The sequence below is a fragment of the Balaenoptera ricei genome, chromosome 8 (genome assembly GCF_028023285.1).
Source record: "Balaenoptera ricei isolate mBalRic1 chromosome 8, mBalRic1.hap2, whole genome shotgun sequence".
Lineage (NCBI taxonomy): Eukaryota > Metazoa > Chordata > Mammalia > Artiodactyla > Balaenopteridae > Balaenoptera > Balaenoptera ricei.
In genome coordinates this window covers 82,739,161-82,754,745 of record NC_082646.1, presented here as the reverse complement: position 1 = coordinate 82,754,745, position 15,585 = coordinate 82,739,161, and the positions used below count along the sequence as shown (strand labels likewise).

At 41.4% G+C, this 15,585-nt stretch overlaps 1 protein-coding gene across 1 annotated transcript in view; it reads left to right on the top strand.

The window, feature by feature from the left end:
• The first annotated feature begins 951 nt into the window (after nucleotides 1-951).
• The window catches only part of CCDC34 (coiled-coil domain containing 34), a 37,257-nt gene continuing 22,623 nt past the window's right edge, over nucleotides 952-15,585 (top strand). Inside the window, exons 1-2 of the mRNA XM_059929617.1 lie at nucleotides 952-1,362; nucleotides 6,117-6,252. Of these exons, the coding sequence (XP_059785600.1) occupies nucleotides 1,031-1,362; nucleotides 6,117-6,252 (468 nt within the window). The 5' untranslated portion in view covers nucleotides 952-1,030. The remainder of the gene's footprint in view (nucleotides 1,363-6,116; nucleotides 6,253-15,585) is intronic.

Below are 15,585 nucleotides of genomic sequence, written 5' to 3'. Positions count from 1 at the left end.
TCTGAATTTCATCTAAGATTTCATATCACTCTTTGGTCAATGACAAATCCTGTGTGCTGTTTTAGTCATGGTCAGTTTTCATTGTGTGATATTTCTACAGCAATATGCATTATGAGCTGGATAAAGCCCATTTATTTAGAAGTGTACACAGTTTTGTCAGCATGCAGGAAGGAACCAGCTTTTTCGTACCTATCACCTCTTCCTTACTACCTTCATCCCCATCCCCAATCCCTGAGAAGAGTGCTCCTTCCGAAGTCCCACAAAATTTTTTCATTCCTCACAAAATGCATATAACAGAATATTTTAACGGTATGACTCTTCACCACAAAAGAATGAGGAGCTTGTAACGGCAAGGCTTGTATTTTATATATCTCCAGTGCTTAGCACAGACCGTAGTACACTAGAGCCTTCAGAAAGGCCCCGATATTCACATGCACTAAACAAACGAGTTCCTGTAAGATGCTAGGCAGACGAAGGGCTACCAAAAACAATGAAAGATTGTACCAAAAGTGCATTCTTAGATACACCTGTAAACTTGGATAAAGTTTGCCCCCCACACCCTAAAATACAGCCGTGTGTGGCCGTGTGCTGAGAGAAATCACGGCTGATCCTTGTAACCCTGACCTTGCAATGATACGGGGTTAGTTTTGGCTTCTGCTTTTTCCCCCCAAAAGAATCTGCCTTACTCAGTGATAGCACATTTCCTGTACCAAATGAACCAGAGCAAACAAGGGACGGGCCCTCCAAGCTGTCAGCCGGGAGCGGGACCTTATCCGTGAGCGGAGCGCGGGGTTAAGTCAGAAGAAGCAGCGCAGGTCCAGGCAGGGGAGGAAGGAGGGCGGCCAAGAGACTGCAGAGCGCAGGAAGCCGCCGTCCACAGAGCTGGACAAAGCCCAGGCGGCCTCTACGCGTCGCCATGGCAACGCGAAGTCAGCGCCCGCCCGGATTGGCCGCGCCGCCGCGCGCGGGGCCTGCTGGGAGAGCACGTCCCCGCCGCCGCCGCCCTGCCGGTTTGAACTTGGCGGGCTCCATGTGGGCTGTGGGGCGGTGGGGGCCCCTTCCCGACTCCCGGTTCTTGGCCGACTGCAGGTCCAGGCCTCGGCCCTCCTCGGGCTCCTTCTCCGTCCTCATGGCGGGCGCCCGGGGGCAGGGGCTAGAGGCGGTAGAGGTGCGCTCGCTGTCGCCGCCGCTGAGCTGCGGCTGTTCCACCATGTCGCTGTTGTCTCCCCTCGGCCACCAGAGCTTCCCGTTTGACGACGACGACGGTGACGGGGAGGAGGAGGTAGATGTGGACGAAGATGCTCATGACTCAGAGGCCAAGGTGGAGAGCCTGAGAGGAATGGAGTTACAGGGGTGCTCCAGGTAAACCCGAGGCCGCCGGCCGATTCAGCCCCTCTCAAGATTCCTTAGACCCTTCTAAGTACTTTCCTCTGGCGGCCAAACACCCTCTTGTCTTCCCGCTCAAAGGCTGCACGGGCACCTGCATCTACAGGTGCTGCTCCTTTTGGCACATAGAGTCTGGGCCGGTTCTTACACGTGACCACAGATTTATCATCGTTCTTAATCCTTTTTCCTGAGAATGTGATGATTCCTACAGTCTCGCTCCCCAGAGAAACGCACCTAGTCTTAAACATAAAATCTTGCTACAATTTCAGGAGTTTTATGAAAACTCAGAAAACAGACTGGGGACACTAGAACTCTTGTCCAAACCCTTAACACCAAAATGTGGTTTACTGCACCTTAGTGATACCTGGAGCTATTTTGAAAAAAATCTGATTGTCAGTGAAGTATGTTTTAGTAAGCAGTATACTTTTTACGTCATAGATTAAGAGCTGAAGGTTGGAGGCTAGCAATGTCAACTTCAGCATCCAGAGACAATGTTGGGTCTGCTCTGAGCACTTAACAGTAGAAAAGAAGTCATTGAATCAGAGAATGTTAGAATCAAAGGGATTATTAAAGCCACCTTAATTTATTTATTTTTGCAGTTCATTAGGCAAACATTTAGTTTGTGCCATATGGGGCCCATAAACAAGATAGGCATTGTCTCTACTCTCATGGAATTAAAGCCTACATCCAGCCACTCATTTTACAGGTAACAAAACTGGCTCAGAATACAAATGAAAAGTCTAATTCAAAGGCATACACCTAGTTATTAGCAAAGCTGGGCCTAGTCCCAAGGTATATTGATCATGTTTTCTCTTTCCTATGCTACGTGCCTGTTGTTGGGCATAAAGAAATAGGAGCAATGGGCCTATCCCTGCAGGAATATCTTTTTCTGGGACAGACTTAGTGATGGAGGTCCATTCTGAGGTAGACTCATTATGTCATGTAAAGGAAACATTTACAAGTTTCTGATTGTCAAGCTGCACAAGGCACAATACAGGAGATCTAAGAAATACAGACCAAAGAACCCATGCTTTATGTGTAAGCAACCAGTTAAACCCCTTTGCTATAAGACATGCATACAAAGAATGAGTAAATGGAATATGGAACCATATGAAGTGACTCACATACACAGTTACAACAGTGAGTCTCTTAAGAATGAAAAGTAAACATTAGTACTTTGGTAGGAATGGAGATCAGTAAGAGTAACCAAGCAATTCACTTGTCCAGACTGGTTGTAACAACAAGAAACAGTTTCAGGAGTCCATTTTCATGTGGGCCTTTGTACAGATTCTTCAGGATTGAGTTGGTCTCAATGATTTTTAAAATAAATGTTAAGGCTTTGGAAAATACCTTCTAAGCCTAATCAGCAGGACTAAGCAATGTAGACAATTTAGCAACCCAAGGAATGATGGCCATCAAAACTACAGCTCAGCTACTGGGACCTTGCATTAGCTTCCAAGAGCCAAAGCCCTGACCAAATGGAGCTCACTACAAGAGGAGCCAGTCATATTTATGTCAAACCTCGGCCAAAGCCCGAGTGAGCTGGTAACACCCCAGGGCCATAGCTGTCTTCCTTATCACAGTTCATCCCCTCTGAATCAAGGCGGTAGGTAAGATGTGGTCTGGAGAGAATGCAGGAATTGTCAAGCCTGTGTGTGGCAAGTGTCAGATGCTTATTAGGTGTTCAATAAACATGTGCTGAAGGAATGCCTATTTCCCACCTCCTAGAGAACAGATAGTTGTGGTGATTGTTTTCAAATGCTTCAGAAAACCCAGCACTTCTTTTCAGGAAAGAGAAGTGTTTAGAACATTGCCTTGTTCCTCCTCCCTACCTCTGGCCTTTAGTTGGTGCCCTGGCAGTTTGGGGGTGATGGGATGAAGAGAGCAGGTGCCTGAGCCGTAGTCCAGCCACAGTTCTGGGCGGTGAGCAGCCTCTTGTGGACCAGAGCGTGGAATTTTATGCCTTTTTTTTTTTTTTTTTCCATCCTTCACCTGCCACAGGGATCTGACTGTGGCAAAACTAATAGGGTTGAGGCTTTTTTGGGATAGACTCAGGCACCAGCTGCATGTGATGGGGTTGAGCTGCAGGTATTTTAGGTGTATAGAGCTGTGCTTAGAGGATGCACTGACCTTCAAGTGTGTTGGATAGCACTGAGATAAAGCTCACAGGTGACTTCAGACAAGATAATGAGAAATATTTTCCTGGAGTCTTTTATAATATGCATTGGGCCTGCTGTTTGTTCAGCTTTATCCTGGAAACCCATTAGGAAACCCGTGCCTTAATAAACGTCTTGGTCATAAACAGCTGCTTATCAAGCCTCTCTTGATTATGAGTAGAGCTGTAGTATATATGCCACACATTTTGAATATATTTGTTAAAACTGATGAGGCAAGAAATGTAATATTTAAAGTGTCATTTTAAAAAGAAAACACTGATCTCACTGATTTCTTCTTTCAACAAACATTTCTCAGGAGGCTGCTATATTCTAGGCTCTAAGCTAGACTCTTGAAATAAAAAATGAGTTAAGACATGTTTTCCGTCTGTTAGGAATTCATGGTTTCTGGCAGAGATGGACAAGTGACAGAAAGCCTAAGGCACCAAGTCCAGATTTTTTGCAGAATGAGGCAATAAAGATTAAAACCTGAGTTAAATCTTAAAGGGAGAGTAGGCATTAGCTATACTCCTCCTAGTACTACTAACTGACACGTTCCAAAATGCTTCCTGAGTGCCCGGAACTGAGCTACGTGCTTTAGTGTGGATTGTTCATGCCACAGTACCTGTGAGGTAGCCACTACTATTTTCTCCACTTAACAGATGAGAAACAGAGGCTTAAAGAGGTTAAAACATGTACATAGCTAGGAAGCAGCAGGTAGAGATTCACCGAAATGTTTTACTCCCAAATCTAAACTCTTACTTTGGCCGTGTGTGGAGGTGGAGGAAAAGAATTTCAGAATTTTAAGCAAAGCTGCAGAGCACAAGGGCGTGGCATATTCATCAACGTGCCTAAGTTCAATAAGACTGAAATGTAGACTCCAGGTCAGCTATTGGTGGAAGAAGAAGCTGGAAGATAAGCAGGGCCGATTCATGGGTGTCAGGCTATGGAGTGTGGATTTCATCCTGTGGGCAGAGGAGCACTGAAGAATTTTGAGATGGGGAGTGACGTGTCGGAAGGATGCGTTTGAAGGATGAATCTGGCAACAGTGGAGAATAGTTTGAAATGGAGGGAGAAAGGCCAGTTATGACCAGACAGCAGTTGTGAGGTTGTAGAAGAGAAGAATGGCTTGAGAAAACTGAAAGAAGTAAAATAGACGGGATGAGGTTATTATATGGGTGTGGGACCTAGAGGTACCAGATGTGGATGGGGAGCAGGAGTCAGAGATGTGGCTTCTGGCTTGGCTGACTGGGTGGATGTTGGCACTCTTCACCGAGGTAGGATTATAAGAGGAGGAGTGAGATTCTTCTTGCCGGGGCGGGTGGTGAGTGGGTGGTAGATGATTAGACTTGCTTTAGACTGACTGAGTTTGGTATTTAAGTGGAGCTGTCTATCAAATGGTTGAAAATGAAAGATTGGAGCTGAGGAATGCCTGATCCAGGCCTCATCAACACCTAGTGACAGTTGAAGCTATGGGAGGATGAGGTGGTCTGCAAGACTGAGAAGGAACGATGTATGGGAAATAAACGACACATCAACAGTGTTCCTTTCCCACTAGAATACAAATTCCATAATGACATGGATGAATGAAGAAATAGCAGAAAAAAACCAGTAAATGGAAGCTACAAGGCAGAAAAAGCTGAGCATGGCAGTGGGTGAGGCAATTGGTTGCCTGAAGCAGGAATGTTAGAGACAAAGAGGGGCTGAGTCTATAATAACATAGTGTTTGGAGCTGCCTCGGGTCCTGAACAAGCTTTCTTTCCATGGGCGCTCATGGTTCAGCTTTTCCTGTTTTATGGGGCTTGTGTATCTGGCCAAGGCACTGTGTTCTTTATGTACATATGTACTCGCAGTACTTCTCCTCCCCTCTTCTTTTGAGCTTGAGTGAGTGCTTACTTTTCCACATACCCAGAAGAGACAGACGGACAGAGGTTCGTGGTGGAGACTATGGTAGGAGGTAACCCAACTCTGGGGAGCTGTGGACACCCTACCCGAGAACTGGCAAAAGGGAGTCCCCCAAAACACGAAAGAATACAAGGACCATATATTTTTGATACCTTTTTATTTCAAAACAATTTCAAACTTACAGAAAAGTTGAGAGTGTAAAGAACTCTGTCTACCCTTCACACCAAAACCTTAATTGTTACCACATTAGCTTTACCATCCTCGCTATGTAGGTATGTATTCTTCCCTTCGTGAAATATTTAAAGGAGGAAAAGGGAAAAGTCTGCTTCAGGATCTGGTTAGAATCATGTGTTGTAATTAGTAGTCCAGATATAAGATTTTTAAGAATAAAAAAAATTGTTGTAATTGAGGCAAATGGACTGGGTGTGATTTTAGAAGATGAGAGAATTCAAAGGCAGTCTGAAGGATAAACTAATTCAAACATTGGACTTTCTGTTCATGGTTTTTCAAGTGTATATTTATATATGATTAATTCAGCATATTTATATATAAAAATCACAGTATTGTAAATATGTCGTGGAATTCTCCTTTCATTGTACAGCTAAGTGATTTTGACTGCTAAGCCAAAGAGTTTTGAGTACAAGTGCTGTAGTATCCTCTCTTTTGCAATAGTGTGGTTGGATCCGAAGATAACCAAGAAGAACAGAAACAGGTGCAGTTACCAGAAAGCAGCCTGACACCGTGGGAAGTGTGGTTTGTTGGCAAAGAAAAAGTAGAACGTGACCGTCTGCAACAGAAGGCTCTAGAGGTAAAACTAGACAGTATTCTTTCTATTTAATCCATGAGCTCACAAAGTAGAGCTGCTGTCGAAATTAAAATGTTAGTGTTATTATCCCTCACAACAGACTTTTCGCATTTTCTTGTATCAGTTTGCTATATTGATATTAATAACTTACTGGAGAAATAATACATGTTCATTATAAGAACATTTGGAAAATACAGCTAAGCATAATTAGGAAAATGAAAATCTCTATGAAATTTTATTTTATTTATAATATTTTCAGGGGAAAATGAAAATTGTCCCCTGAAGATAACTATGGTTTGTTTTTGTTTTTTTTTTTTAAATAAATTTATTTATTTATTTTTGGCTGCAATGAATCTTCATTGCTGCACTTGGGCTTTTTCTAGTTGTGGTAAGCGGGGGCTACTCTTTGTTGCGGTGCGCAGGCTTCTTCTTGCAGTGGCTTCTCTTGTTGCGGATGGACCATGGGTTCTAGGCACGTGGGCTTCAGTAGTTGTGGCACGCGGGCTCTAGAGCGCAGGCTCAGTAGTTGTGGCGCATGGGCTTAGTTGCTCCGCGGCATGTGGGATCTTCCCGGACCAGGGCTCGAACCTGTGTCCCCTGCATTGGCAGGCAGACTCCCAGCCACTGCGCCACCAGGGAAGTCCCCATAACTATTCTTAATATTATGGCATATAGCCTTCCACATTTTCTTCTATGTAAATTTTAAAAAACATATGTGCAAATGTATATTCATATAGTGTCACCATATGTACATTTAACTAAAGTCAGCTGCATATACTTGGTAAAATTTTTAAGAGAAATAAAAATTGAAGTAGAGGCTGGAAATCTACCCCCATATCACTCAGAGCATGTGCCCCAGAGTGAGTTTGTGCTGGGAGATGGGAATCTTCTGGGCTTTCAGGTTTTTTCAGTTTCTCTTTGCCTCCCTGCCTCACTTGTGGACATTTTTGTATTTGTGATTCTCTCTGAACTCTGTCCAAACTCAAAAAATAGTTTGAGATACATTTTCACATGAATCCGTCATTCTTTGAACTCTTATCATTTGCTGTTTAGAACCTAGCAGCCAAATAGATTTGGATAGTTTGACATCCTCCAGTATCTAGACCAACTGAATTCTCTCTATCCAGACACAGAAACCAGGTAGATTTGAGTGGTGAGGGATATGTCTTGTTTTTAATAAATAGGATCACTCTTTTGTAACCTGCTTTTTTCTGCTTATTGCATTATTAATATGTTTCTGTATCATTAAATATTTTTATAGCATCACTTAAAAATGGCTAAGATTATTAAAATATATTTAGAATGTATTGAATATATAATAGAATATAGTTAACCAGTTCACTATTGTTGCATATTTAAGTTTACTCTAATCTGTTACTATCCCTGTTACTGTAAAATCCTTGGAATTGAAACTTTGCCCTCCATGATCTTCTTGGAGTAAATTTTCCATTTCAGTTTTGAAACTAGTTGTTCTTTCTGTGATGGCTTTCTAGCCAGGTAGGCAGTCTTGGCATGATTCAAATGATTGTAGAAACCAGTACATTCTGCAATTTCCCTATTGCAGTGTACTTTGTATTCTAAATACAAATTTATTCCTGGAAAAGTACACAGTAGTACTTGTTTCTACTTAGAAGGGCACAGGACTTGAGAAAGACCTTATGGCTTGATGTCAGGCAGGCTTATTTAAACTTTTACACTTCCATTTCCTCATCTCTACAGTAAGGATAAAATAATGCTATCTGGTCACAGGGTTTTTTAGAGCAGCGGTCCCCAGCCTTTTTGGCACCAGGGGCCAGTTTCATGGAAGACAGTTTTTCCACGGATTTGGGGAGGGGGGGATGGTGCAGGCGGTAATGCGAGCGATAGAGAGCGGCAGATGAAGCTTTGCTCACTCGCCCACCACTCACCTCCTGCTGTTGCGCCCGGTTCCTAACAGGCCGCGGACCAGTACTAGTCCACAGCCCAGGGGTTGGGGGACCCCTGGTTTAGAGGATTAAATGAGACAAATTATAAAGGTGGCTGGTGTTTTTATTGGTATTGTTGTTGATATCATTGCTAGTCACAGTCTTTTTCTTTCTCTTTTTTATTGAATTATGGTTGATTTACAATGTTGTATTAGTTTCAGATGTATAGCAAGCTGATTCAGTTTTATATATACATATGCACACATATATATACACATTTTCAGATTCTTTTCCATTATAGGTTATTACAAGATACTGAATATAGTTACCTGTGCTATACAGTAAATCCTTGTTGCTTATGTATTTTATATACAGTAGTGTGTATCTGTTAATCCCAAGCTCCTAATTTTTCCCTCCCCCATCTTTCCCCTTTGGTAACCGTAAGTTTGTTTTCTATGTCTGTGAGTCTATTTCTGCTTTGTAAATACATTCATTTGTATCATTTTTGTAGATTCCACATATAAGTGATACCATATGATATTTGTCTTTCTCAGTCTGACTTACTTCAGTCTGATAATTTCTAGGTCCATCCATGTTGCTACAAATGGCATTATTTCATTCATTTTTATGGCTGAGCAATAGTCCATTGTGTGTGTGTGTGTGTGTGTGTGTGTATATATCCCACATCTTTTTTATCCATTCATCTGTTGATGAACATTTAGGTTGCTTCCATGTCTTGGCTGTTTGAAATAGTGGTGCTGTGAACATTGGGATGCATGTATCTTTTCAAATTAGAGTTTTCATCTGTTCTGGATATATACCCAGGAGTGGAATTGTTGGATCATAGGGTAACTCAATTTTTAATTTTTTAAGGAACCTCCATACTGTTCTCCATAGTGGGTACACCAATTTATATTCCCACCAACAGTGTAGGAGGGTTCCCTTTCCTCCTCACCCTCTCCACCATTTATTATTTGTAGATTATTTGTGATGATGGCCATTCTGACCAGCATGAGATGATAGTTTATTGTAGTTTTGATTTGCATTTCTCTGTAATTAGCGATGTTGAGCATCTTTTCATGTGCCTGTGGGCCATCTGTATGTCTTTGGAGAAATGTCTATTTACATTTTCTGCCTATTTTTTGATTCTGTTGTTTGTTTTTTTTGATATTAAGCTGTATGAGCTTTTTGTATATTTTGGAAATTAATCCCTTGTTCGTTGTATCATTTGCAAATGTTTTCTCCCATTCCATAGGTTGTCTTTTCATTTTGTTTGTGGTTTCCTTTGCTGTTTATATAAGCTTTTAAGTTTAATTAGGTCCCATTTATTTGTTTTTGCTTTTATTTCCATTACTATAAAAGACAGATCCAAAAAAATATTGCTGCAGTTTATGTCAAAGAGTGTCCTGCCTATGTTTTCCTCTAAGAGTTTTATAGTATCTGGCTTTACATTTTGGGCTTTAATCCATTTTGAGTTCATTTTTGTATATGGTGTTAGAGAATAGTCTAATATTATTCATTTACATGTAGCTGTCCAGTTTTCCCAGCACCACTTATTGAAGAGACTGTCTTTTCTCCATTGTATATTCTTGCCTGTTTTGTCAAAGATTGATTGACCATAGGTGCGTGGGTTTATTTCTGGGCTTTCTATCCTGTTCCATTGAACTATATTTCTGGTTTTTGCACCAATACCATACTGTTTTGATTACTGTAGCTTTGTAGTATAGCCTTAAGTCAGGGAACCAGATTTCCTCTTGCACTATTTTTCTTTCTCAGGACTGCTATTGGGGTCTTTTGGCTATTTGGGGTCTTCTGTATTTCCTTACAAATTTTAAGATTCTTTTGTTCTAGTTCTATGAAAAATGCCATTGGTAATTTGATAGGGATTACACTGAATCTGTAGATTGCCTTGGGTAGTGTAGTCATTTAGACAATATTGATTCTTCCAATCCAGGAACATGGTATATCTTTCCATCTGTGTGTGTCGTCTTCGGTTTCTTTCATCAAGGTCTTATAGTTTTCTGAGTACAGGTCTTTTGGCTCCTTAGGTAGGTTTATTCCTAGGTATTTTACTCTTTTTGATGTGATGGTAAATGAAATTGTTTCCTTAATTTCTCTTTCTGCTCTTTCATTGTTAGTGTATAGACATGCAGCAGATTTCTGTGTATTAATTTTGTATCCTGCAATTTACTGAATTCATTGATGAGCTCTAGTAGTTTTCTGATAGCATCATTAGGATTTTCTATGTGTAGTATCATGTCATCTGCAAACAGTGACCGTTTCACTTCTTCTTTTCCAATTTGGATTCCTCTTATTTCTTTTTCTTCTCTGATTGCTGTGGCTGGGACTTCCAGAACTATGCTGAATAAAAGTGGCGACGTGGACATCCTTGTCTTATTCCTAAATCCTAGAAGAAATGCTTTCAGCTTTTCACCATTGAGTATGATGTTAGCTGTGGGTTTATCATATATGGCCTTTAGTTTGTTGAGGTAGGTTCCCTCTAAGCCCACTTTCTGAAGAGTTTTTATCATAAATGGATGTAGAATTTTGTCAAATGTTTTTTCTGCATCTATTGAGATGGTGATACGGTTGTTAGTCTTCAATTTGTTAATGTGGTGTATCACACTGATTGATTTGTGGATATTGAAGAATCCTTGCATCCCTGGGATAAATTCCACTTGATCATGGTGTATGATCCTTTTAATGTATTGTTGGATTCTGTTTGCTAGTATTTTGTTGAGGATTTTTGCATCTATGTTCATCAGTGATACTGGCCTGTAATTTTCTTTTTTTGTGGTATCATTGTCTGGTTTTGGTATCAGGGTGGTGGTGGCCTCATAGAATGAGTTTGGGAGTGTTCCTTTCTCTCCAGTTTTTTTTGGAATAGCTTCAGAAGGATAGGTGTTAACTCTTCTCTAAATGTTTTATAAAATTCACCTGTGAAGTCATCTGGTCCGGACTTCTGTTTGTTGGGAATTTTTTAATCACAGTTTCAGTTTCAGTACTTGTGATTGGTCTGTTCATATTTTCTATTTCTTCTGGTTCAGTCTTGGAAGATTGTACCTTTCTAAGAGTTTGTCCATTTCTTCTAGGTTGTCCATTTATTGACATACAGTTGCTTGTAGTAGTCTCTTATGATCCTTTGTATTTCTGTGGTGTCAGTTGTAGCTTCTCATTTTCATTTCTAATTTTATTAATTTCAGCCCTCTCCCTTTTTTTCTTGATGAGTCTGGCTAAAGGTTTATCAATTTTGTTTATCTTTTCAGAGAACCAGTTTTTACTTTCATTGATCTTTTCTATTGTTTTCTTTGTGTCTATTTCCTTTATTTATGCTCTGATCTTTATGATTTCTTTCCTTCTACTAACTTTGGGTTTTGTTTGTTCTTCTTTCTCTAGTTGCTTTAGGTGTAAGGTTAGGTTGTTTATTTGAGATTTTCTTGTTTCCTGAGGTAAGATTGTATTGACATAAACTTTCCTCTTAGAACTGCTTTTGTTACATCTCAAAGCTTTTGGATCATTGTGTTTTCATTTTTGTTTGTCTCTAGGTTTTTTTTTTTATTTCCTCTTTAATTTCTTCAGTGATCTATGTTGAGTAACATATTGCTTAGCCTCCACATGTTTGTGTTTTTTACACTTTTTGTTCTTGCAGTTGATTTCTCATCTCATAGTGTTGTGGTCAGAAAAGATGATTGATATGATTTCAGCTTTCTTAAATTTACCAAGGTTTGCTTTGTGGCCCAGCATGTGATCTGTCCTGGAGAATGTTCCATGTGCACTTGAGAAGAATATGTAGTCTGCTGCTCTCGATGGAATGTTCTATAAATATCAATTAAGTCTATCCGGTCTAAAGTGTCATTTAAGGCCCGTGTTTCCTTACTGATTTTCTGTCTGGATGATCTGTCCAGTGATGTAAGTGGGATTTTAAAGTCCCCTACTATTATTGTGTTCCTGTCGATTTCTCCTTTTATGGCTGTTACCAGTTGCCTTATATATTGTGGTGCTCCTGTGTTGGGTGCATATATATTTACCATTGTTATATCTTCTTCGCGGATTGATCCCTTGATCATTATGTAGTGTCCTTGTCTCTTGTAACAGTCTTTATCTTAAAGTCTATTTTGTCTGATATGAGTTTTGCTGCTACAGCTTTCTTTTGATTTCCGTTTGCATGGAATACCTTTTTCCATCCCCTCACTTTTAGTCTGTGTGTGTCCCTAGATCTGAAGTGGGTCTCTTGTAGACAGCACATATATGGGTCTTGTTTTTGTATGCATTCAGCCAGTCTGTGTCTTTTGGTTGGAGCATTTAGTTCATCTGCATTTAATGTAATTATCAATATGTATGTTCTTCTTGCCATCTTGTTAATTGTTTAGGATTTGTTTTTGTAGGTTTTTTTCTTCCCTTTCTCTTTTGTTCTCTTCTCCTGATTTGATGACTATCTTTAGAGGTGTGTTTGGTTACTTTTTCTATTTTGTGTGTGTATCTGTTGTAGATTTTTTGTTAGTGGTTCCCATGAGGCTTTGATATAGCATTCTGTATGTATACACAAGGTTTAAGTTGCTGGTCTCTTAATTTCAAATGCATTTCCAATATCTTGCATTTGTAATTTCTTCTCACGATTGCTGGTTTTGATATCATGTTTGTGTGTGGATATTTTCCTACCTTTACTGTATGTTTGCCTTTACCAGGGAGCTTTTTCATTTTGTAATTTTCTTGTTTCTAGTTGTGGCCTTTTTTTTTCGCCTAGAGAAGTTTCTTTTACATTTGTTGTAACACTGGTTTGGTGGTGCTGAATTCTTTTAGCTTTTGCTTGTCTGAAAAGTTTTTGATTTCTCCATCTAATCTGAATGAGAGCCTCGCTGGGTAGAGCATTCTTGGTTGTAGGTTTTTCCCTTTCATCACTTTAAATATATCATGCCACTCCCTTCTGGCCTGCAGAATTTCTGCTGAAAACTCAGTGGATAGCCTTAAGGGAGTTCCCTTGTATGTTATTTGTTGCTTTTCCCTAGCTGCTTTTAATATTCTCTCTTTATCTTTAATTTTTGTCATTTTGGTTACAGTGTGTCTTGGTGTGTTCGTCTTTAGGTTCATCCTGTATGGGACACTCTGTGCTTCCTGGCCTTGGGTAACATTCTCCTTTCCCAGGTCAGGGGAGTTTTCAGCTATTATGTCTTTCAGTATTTTCTCTGGCCCTTTCTCTCTCTCTTATCCTTCTGTCACCCCTATAATGCAAGTATTTGTATGCTTGATGTTGTCCCAGATGTCTCTTATACTGTCCTCATTTGTTTTCATTCTGTTTTCTCTTCAGTGGCAGTGATTTCTACTACTCTATCTTCTAGCTCACTGATCCGTTCTTCTGCCTCATTTAGTCTACTATTGATTCCTTCTAGGGTATTTTTCATTTCAGTTATTGTATTCATCTCTGTTTGGCTGTTCTTTATATTTTCTAATTCTTTGTTAAAAACTTCTAACTTCTCGCTCTGGCATCCATTCTCCTCTCAAGTTCTTTCCTCATCTTTATGATCATTACTCTGAACTCTTTCTCAGGTAGATTGCCTATCTCCACTTCACTTAGTTCTTTTTGGGTTTTATCTTGTTTCTTCATCTGGAACATATTCATTTGCTGTCTGTGTTGGTATTTGTATTTTTACGTATGTGGCAGGGTAGTTACCTTTCTCGACCTTGCAGAAGTAGTCTTCTATAGGAGACGTCCTATGTGTTCCGGCAGTGCACTTCTGTCTCGTCACCCAAGCTATATGCCTTCATGGGTCCTTCTGTTCTGGCAGGCTGACTGTGTGGGTGGTCTAGTAGGCTTGGTTGGCCACTAGTCTATTTGGTTGCCAGGCACTGCCTTATGTGAACTCTGCTGGCTGTTGTTTAGTGGGGCCTGGTCGTGAGGCAGCTGTTGCAGAACCTTAAGGGGTCCTGGGGGTAGTGCTGGCTCACTGGTGGCTGGAGTCAGGATCCTGAAGACTCTGGAGTGTTGCCCACCTACTGGCAGGTGAAGCCAAATCCTGGAGTTAGTGCAGGACTACTGGCAGAGCTGGGTCCTGGAGCCTGGCTTCAGGGCCCAGGGATCCCAGAGCTTGTTTTAAATCTGGTGTTGGGGGGCTGGTTCCTGACACAGTTGGGTATCCCAACTGTGATCCCAACTGTGGTATCCCTGGGTATCCCAGGGTGTCCCAAAGGTTGTGTTAGCCTTCTAGTGGGCAGGGCCAGGGCCCAGGCGGTCCCAGAGTAGGGCCTGGCCTGCTGTTGCTGGACTCGGTGTGCGAGCTGTGGTATTGTAGTTTTCTTGCTTCTGGTCTGCCCCCTGGTGGATGAGGTGGTCCGGAAGCTTGTGCAGGCTTTCTGGTGGGAAGGGCTGGTGCCTGCCCACTCGTGGGTAAAGCTGGGTCTTGGCCCTCTGATGGGGAAAGCTGTGTTTAGGGCCTTGTCTGGAGGTGGCTGTTTGTTCAGGAAGTCTTTAGGCAGCCTGTCTGTTGGTAGGTGAGGCTGTGTCTCTGTTCAGTTAGTTGTTTGGCCGGAGGCATCCCAGCACTGGCACCTACAGGGTTTTGGGTGGGTCCAGGTCTCGGTGATAGTGAGCCAAGATGGCAGCCTCCATCAGCTCACACAGCTGAATGCCCTCAAATGTGCATGTCACCAGTGTCCACGTCCCCAGGGTGCGTCGCAGCCACCTCATGCCTCCCTAGGAGACTCTCCAAAACCAGTAGGTAGGTCTGGCCCAGGCTCCTATCAAATTACTGCTTTTGCCCTGGGTCCCAGTATGCATAATATTTTGTATGCACCCTTTAAGTTTGAAATCTCTTTTCCCCCAATTCTGTGGGTCTCCTGCAGTTAAGCCCCGCTGACCTTCAAAGCCAAATGCTCTGGGAACTCGTATTCCCAGTGCTGGACCCCAGGGCTGGGGAGCCTCACCTGGGGCTCAGAACTCTCATTCCTGTGGGAGAGCCTCTGCATTGTATTTATTCTCTACTTTGTGGGTTGCCCACCCTTGCGGGTAATGTGAGTCTGTCCCTCCTACCCGTCATTGTGGTTCCTTCTTTATGTCTCTAGTGGTAGAAGATCTTTTCTGGTAGGTTCCAGTCTTTTTCATTGATTGTTGTTCTGTAGATAGTTGTGATTTTTTGGTTGTGCTTTTGAGAGGAGGTGAGCTCAGGGTCTCTCTCCTCCATCGTCTTGGCCACTCTCTTTGGTCATAGCCTTCTAAATACTTTTACATTTATTTTCAGAATTAGTGTGTTGTTGAGACCCCAGACTCTTACTTCTCTTACTTCAACCTCAAGTTTTAACATTACTAATTCCATTATTTAGTTTAGTAACTTTCAAAATATTTGTTCACAGTGAGAAATCTACTTTGCTTCATGTCACACACAAATGCATACATATATGTAATGCCTGCTTACATATGTATCTGAAATATCTTAATTTT